The sequence below is a fragment of the Coffea arabica genome, chromosome 4c (assembly GCF_036785885.1).
Source record: "Coffea arabica cultivar ET-39 chromosome 4c, Coffea Arabica ET-39 HiFi, whole genome shotgun sequence".
Classification (NCBI taxonomy): domain Eukaryota; kingdom Viridiplantae; phylum Streptophyta; class Magnoliopsida; order Gentianales; family Rubiaceae; genus Coffea; species Coffea arabica.
Window position 1 is genome coordinate 47,453,971 of NC_092316.1, and position 7,498 is coordinate 47,461,468.

The 7,498-nt window shown below is 35.6% G+C and overlaps 1 protein-coding gene across 1 annotated transcript; it reads left to right on the plus strand.

Annotated features, from left to right (window-relative positions):
- Nucleotides 1-854: 854 nt before the first annotated feature.
- LOC113739238 (uncharacterized) lies at nt 855-2,033 on the plus strand. The gene has a single exon (XM_027266469.1). The coding sequence runs from the start codon at nt 855-857 to the stop codon at nt 2,031-2,033; it is 1,179 nt and encodes a 392-aa protein (XP_027122270.1).
- The last annotated feature ends 5,465 nt before the right edge of the window (nt 2,034-7,498 follow it).

The window sequence follows — 7,498 nt, forward strand, 5'->3', positions numbered from 1 at the left end:
TCTGCAAAGCCAACTCTCAAGAAGCTAGAAAGTTAATGCAAATACTAAAAGTGTACGAAGAGGCTACCGGCCAGCTTATCAATATGGATAAATCCTCTGTGTTCTTTAACAAAAATACAACCCAACCAGTGAGGAATGAAGTCTGTCAAACAATGGGGTCAATCCAGCAGGTAGGACAAGGCAAATATCTTGGATTACTAATGATCATTACAAAGTCAAAAGAGCAGGTGTTTGGTTTTATCAGGAACTCAATTGATAATAAACTATTGGGGTGGAAGAACAAGTTGCTGAGTCAGGCTGGCAAGGAAATTATGCTAAAGGCGGTGGCGATGGCTATGCCTACCTACACTATGTCCTGTTTTAGACTACACAACAAGCTCTGTAGAGATATTAATGCCAAAATGGCAGACTACTGGTGGGGTGAATCTGAAGGAAAGAAAAGGATGCATTGGATTGGCTGGAGGAAAATGATTGAAAAGAAAAGTACAGGAGGAATGGGTTTCAAGGACCTGCAAATTTTTAACAAAGCTCTACTAGCCAAACAAGTCTGGAGGTTGATAACACAACCTAACTTGTTAGTTAGTAAAGTCCTAAAAGCGAAATATTATCCTAAACAATCCATTTTTAGCTGCAAGGTGCCTCAGAATGCTTCATGGCTGTGGCAAAGCTTATCAACTGTTAGAAAAGATGTCCTAAATGGAAGCAGGAGGAAAGTTGGGAATGGTAAAGGCACACGCATATGGGAGGACAACTGGATTCCAGACAGACCATCTGGGAAGCCAACGTCTGCAAAGCCTTAGGGATGTAACCTCCAGTATGTATCAGAATTGATGATCAACAACAGATGGAACACAATGCTGATCTTTAGAATCTTTAACTCACAAGACGCTGAGAGGATCCTGAGAATTCCTATAAGCCTAACTGGAAAGGAGGACAGTTACTACTGGACGCACTCGCAGAATGGACAATATACAGTTCAGTCAGGCTATAAGACATGGATGATGGAAAAGAATCTGGAAAGTACAAGGAGGAGGGAGGAAACTGGAACAAGCTATGAAGGGACCATATCTAAAATCTGGAAAACACTATGGAAGCAAAAGGTAAGCCAGAAGATGAAAGTTTTCATTTGGAAGTGCCTGCATGGTGGTCTCCCTGTGAGAGCAGAACTACACAGAAGAACAAGGCAAGGGAACCCTATTTGTATAGGGTGTAGAGACAAGGAGGAAACTCTTGAACACCTACTGATCCAGTGTACAAAAGCTAAGGAAATTTGGAAGATGGCACCGGTGCAGTGGGATGGAAATATGGAGCTGTTAGATTGCTTCATAAGATGGTGGACAGCAATAATGGAAGCTCAACAAGACAGAGGAAGGGAGGATCAGGTGAACCTCACCATTAATATCCTCTGGCAGATATGGAAAGCAAGGAACGATAGAGAATTCAACTACAAAGAAAGGGAACCACACAAGATTATTCAAAGAGCCATGAAGGAGTGGACAGAGTTTGATGAGGCAAACAAAGGCAACGTAGTAAGGAAGAACACTCAGGAAACAGAAATACAGCAACGAACTGAACAAGAGCCTGGGCAAAACGAGAGCCAAACCAGCCTACTGATCAAGATCCATACACATCAAGACAAAAGACAAGCAATAGTTGGGATAGGAATCACTGCAACTGACTCCTTGGGACAAATTCAAGCGGGCTGGGCTCTAAGAGAAAGATTATCAACTGAGCCAATACAAGATCAAGCGGTAGCAGTGAGACTTGCGCTACTAAATGCGATCAGCCAAGGATGGAGCAGTATCAGAGTGGAGCTCGATATCAAGGAGCTGATGGAGTGTATAAAAGGTTCGAGGCAATGCAACCATATGATGGCTACTCTAATGGAAGATATCCAGTTCATTAGTAATCAGTTTCATAAGTGTTCTTTCTCTTTTGCTAATACAGGGATAGTAGGCAGTATTAAATTGAGCTTGCATGCTCTAAACATCTGGATAGATGAAGAATGGGTAAATCCCACTCTTAGGTGCTAGGCACCAAGATTTTTTTGGTAGGACGTTTGTCCTCTTCTATGGACATTTGTCCAAATATTGTACAGTTTAAAGCGTTATATATATGAAAAAACTATCGTTTCGACAACAAAAAAAAAAGACTAAATAAATGGGTTTGAAAATTTGCATGTGTGAATAGTTGAAATGGTACAATTGATGTTTATGATGTCCTTTTATTGGATGTAATTTTGATAGTATACTCTATGTTTAAGATGTCAGACGTGTAGGAAATATTATGTGTATTTGAAGTATTATCTATTGGAAATTAAAAGAAGATGAAAAATTAGATCAAAAGAAATAAGAGACTGCTATGATTTTTTAGTTGTATCAAAACTTAGGTTTTATGATCCGGAAGTGTGAGAAATGATATTTGGGATATTAATGTTTTCGAAAATTGAATTGGAGCTAGGTTTAAAAAAAAATTGACCAAAGGAAATAAGATTCTCATGGCAGTTAGTGGTATAATAACTCAGATTATAGGATCTGAAAATAGGTGTAATGGTATTTTAGATTTGAGATTTGAGGGAAATAAGAGATTTTCATTACTAATTACAAACGCAGTGGGCAGGAACCCATATATTGAGATAATCACTACTTTTTGTGATAGTGGATAAGTAAGTTGTGATAGAATGTGAGACAAAAGAAGAAATGGTACTATTAGTGTTTATGACATCCTTTCTATAGGTTGATCTCTATGAAGCATTATAAGCTACTATTTAAAATGTGGGATTTGTGAGAGATATTATGTCCATCTGAGTTATATAAATATGAAAATGAGAGATATTGAGGATAATAAAAGTGCGCAGCAGAAGTTTGATGGAATTAAATAAGGAAATCCAATTTGGATATTGTAAGAATAATTCCCAAGATGTATTGCAAGAACATTGAAAATTTTGTTAACTTATTTTGATGTTTATGTCTTTTAGGTTTCGAGGACGAAACCTTTATAGGGGGAGAAAATGTGATATCTGGTCTAAAAATGAATTGCCAAAATAGTGTCAGATTGAGACTCTAGATTCACGTCTAGGTTCTGGTTGACCTACCAAGAGGCTATGAGGACCGATCTGAGACTAGTACCGTCTTCCACCCCTAAATGGATGGACAGTCGGAAAGGACTATACAGACATTGGAAGACACGCTGAGAGCTAGTGCTCTAGACTTCTTGGATAATTGGGATAGGTTGGTGAAACTAATGGTATTTTTGTATAACAATAATTATCATAGTGGGATAGGTATGACACCGTTTGAAGCGTTGTATGAGCAAAAATATAGATTTTTCTTATATTGGGATGAAGTAGGTGAAAAGCTGATCATTGGCCCTGATTTGGTGGAACGAACTTTAGAGAAAATTAAGATTATTCTGGAAAGATTAAAAGTAACTTAGGACTGAAACAAGAGTTGGGCAGATTCAAAAAAGGAGACCTTTAGAGTTTCAATTGGGAGAAAAGATATATTTGAAGGTATCCCCTACCAAGGGAGTGATGAGATTTGGAAGAAGTCGCAAGTTAAGTCCGAAGTATGTAGGGTCTTACGAAATACTAGATAGAGTTGGACCTCTAAAGTATCGATTGGCTCTCCCGCCTGCTTTGGCAATGATGCATAATGTTTTTTTCATGTCTCCCAACTGAGGAAGTACGTATCTGACCTGAACTGTATTTTGGAGGATCAACCCATTGAGGTGAGGAAGAACTTGTCGGTAGAGGAGATTCCTTTGAGAGTCATGGATCGGAAAGATCAAGTTCTAAGGAGAAGGACCATGCCCTACGTGAAGGTGCAATGGATGAACCATACACCGCAAGAAGCAACGTGGGAGTTAGAAGAAGACATGCTGAATAGATATCCCTATCTTTTTTTATCAAGGTACGTAAGTTTCGAGAATGAAACTTTTTGTAAGGGGGGTAGAATGTAAAACCTACGATTTTTGGCTCAATTTTATTTCTGCCAATTAACTAAATGGATATTTACCATGAGTAAAAGTAAAAAATAATTGTAGGATAGGTTAAAGGATTACTGAGAGATAGAAATGAGATAAGATAGGGTAAAAGTTCATAGCAGTTAAAACTCTTATCTAACCCATCTACTAGTGGGTGGTTATTAGGGTTTAGCACACTTATCAAAAAAAAATATCATTCCTCCCTTTCATTATCTGCCTCCCCTTAGAGCGAGAGCCGTCAGAGAGTAGAGAAAGAGAAGAAGGCATCGCTGTCAATCAGTCAGGTAACTAGGCACCTAAACCTGTAAGTCTCAGTTTCATGTGAAAACTCCTTGTTTAAATTCTATTAATTGGATTAATTATTCTAAAGATTTTACGGATTGTATTATGTTACATATATAGAGATATATACTTGTCTACAAGAAATTTAGGAGAATTCATATTTGGATTAGTAGAAATAGGGTGTTAGATTCTGATCTTTGGATGAATAAATTGCCTAAATCTGCCAGCCGCCGCTGCCCTGTTTTGGCTACTGCAACGCCACATGGAAAGTGGCGGCAGAGAAAAGAATTGGCAAAGGTTGGTCTTCAGCCAACCCAAGACAAAAAAAAAAAAGAATGCCAGCATGTGTTGCTGACAATAGGCCAGCAACGACAGAAAGCCTTGGGGTCACAAATGACCCTAATGAAAGAATTGGCCATCAGTCAACCAAGTCAAGGATGGTTGGTGGATGGGTCCAACCCAAAGGAAATTAAAAAAAAAAAAAAAAGGGCGGAGAAAGATAGTTGGCCTTTTTGGCCAACCAATGAAAACAAAGGCTCTGGCGACCATGGTCAAAAAGAAAATGGTTGGCCTTCTGGCCAACCATGGCTCTAACCTAAAGAGGAAAAAGGGATAATTTAGATGTTAACCAAATACAAGATAAAATAAATAAATGTTTAATAAATGAATTTTGAATATAACTAGTCCATTTTTATAAGTTATCATGGGTATTAAAATTCAGGACCCAATTTAAAGTAATTGTTAGAATTGAAGTATTGGTTATGTAAAACTTATATTTAATTCATTACGTCTAAGATAATTAAAGAAAAATTTAGGATATCTTAATTTAGCCTTATGAGGCTAATGTAAACGAGGTGAGATAAATTTATCATAGTCATAATAATAATAATAATAATAATAATAATAATAATAATAATAATAATAATAATAATAATAATAATGCTAATAATAATACTAATAATAACAACAATGATAATAATCATAGTAGTAAATAATAATGTTGACGATAACACTAATAATAATGATGATAATAATAATAATAATAGTAAATAATAAATAATAGACAATAATTGTAAGGATATTGACAATATGGACATGGAGGAAATAAATTGAGGATATGAACGAAGATAAAAATATAAATACGAGTGGGACAAACTAAGACAATAATAATTGTAATAAACCAATATATATATAAATGTACATGTGTACGTAAATAATAATAACGCTTATACATGCATAAAAGTAGAAATAAAAGGAAAGGTAATAGTAACTATTTAACACATATATATAAGTGGTAATAAAGTAAATTAGCGACGACGAGGACGATAATAATAATAATGAATAATTATAAATTATAAATAGATATAATAAGATAGTAGTCAAGATAATAAGCATGATTATGAATAATTACTTTCTTTTAAATTAGGAAACTTTACTAAAAGGAGAACCTTCCCAATTAAGAAATTTTCTAAAAATAGAAATCATCCAATTTAGAAGGATGCTATTAGGGTCCATATAATGGTCTAGAAACGAATCTTCGACTTAGTCAGAGTTTGTGTATTTATGCATCTATAGGAAGTAACAACTAATTAGGAAACTCATGTATTTGATAGGTACGGTACAATGACCTAAGATAGTTCCACTCGAGCAGCTAAACAAATGTAGGTGGTACTTACCCTTCTGAGATTTCAAATATGCAAAATGAAGTTCTTGTTTTCAATCACATTTTGTTGTGTTGACTCGAAAGGTGTTTGATTAAATTTTTTACTTGTGTATTTATGAAAGTTATATTTTACTATACAAAATGGACCATATGATTTATTTGAAATATTTTGATATGTTCTTATATACAAATGAGCCGGATCTTTTATGAAAACAAAGATTTATATATATGATATATGAAATGAATTTTGACAAGTAAAGCTCAGAGCAGTCATGGAATAGACGGTAGGGGCTATAGTCATGTCTAATCGCCATGGTAGCCTGGTATAAAGTCCGGCCGATTGGTAAGGCCATGGTAGTCTTGTATAGAGTCCGGCTGATTGACAAAACCATGGTAGTCTGGTATAAAGTCCGGCTGATTGGCAAGGTCATGGTAGTCTGGTATAAAGTCCGACCGATTGACCCAAGAATGAAATGAGATCAATCGATAGTCATGAAATCTATTGGTTGCCCACCTAGAATGGGTCTAATCTCTAGGCTGAGTACTCAGTAGCCGGTCATTGCATGTATTTGTTATGAGCTAAACTGACGGAATGATTTATGAACTGATTTGAAATGAGACTTATGAACTGATATGAGTTGATTTACGAATGGTTATGAAGAGATTTGCGACTTGAGACGAAATAATTTATGACTTTACGATTTCTCATGTACAACTATCAATAAGATGCTTTTAAATTACGTGTCATTCTTTACTACTGATTGCTTTATAAATAACGTTACTTTCAAAATTACGGATGTGAATGATATGCAAACGATTTGAGTTGTACTGATATATATATGTATCTATAAAATTAAGAGTGCATGGTCCAATAGAGGGGTAAATATTACCTACTGAGCGATGTATCGCTCAACCCACTTCTTATCATTTTTGCAGATTCTGAAGAGTATGAATTGGTTTACGTAGAAGACCCTGATGATGACTTTTATTAGTTTTAGATGAATAGAAGTTGGCAGGCTGGCTACGTCCAGTTGTTGGTCTTATTTACCTTTGTTTCCATTGTTTCTATTGGAGAATAAATGTACGAACGTCTTGATTATTCGTAGACTTCCTTATATATGTAATTCGTACCGCACTTTATTTAGTTAAATTATTTAGTACTGTCAAAGTTAATTAGTTAATGTAGCCTTATATTTTTGAGTTGGACTTGGGAATACGGCGGATATCATGTGACGGGCACGTGCGGGCTTCGGGCGTGACAAAGACACAAAAAAAATGACTAAAAAGAAAACTCGAATGAGGTTTGAAAAGAGCAAAGGCCAAAGAAAAGTATACCATCATTTGAGCTCTGAAAAGAGCAATTTAAAGTAAAAATTAAATTAGAATGATAAAACAAAGCTTACGTTTTTCCCCTCAACAGTTGTCTTTCACGAGTGGCCATTTTCCTCCCTGTTGCATAAGAAATCCAAGAAAGGCAAAAATGGAAAGAAAAATGGAACAATAAAACACCAAGTAGGTACAAAAAATAAAGTAAATAAATATCTACAAGCTTCCACAAATACAAAGTAT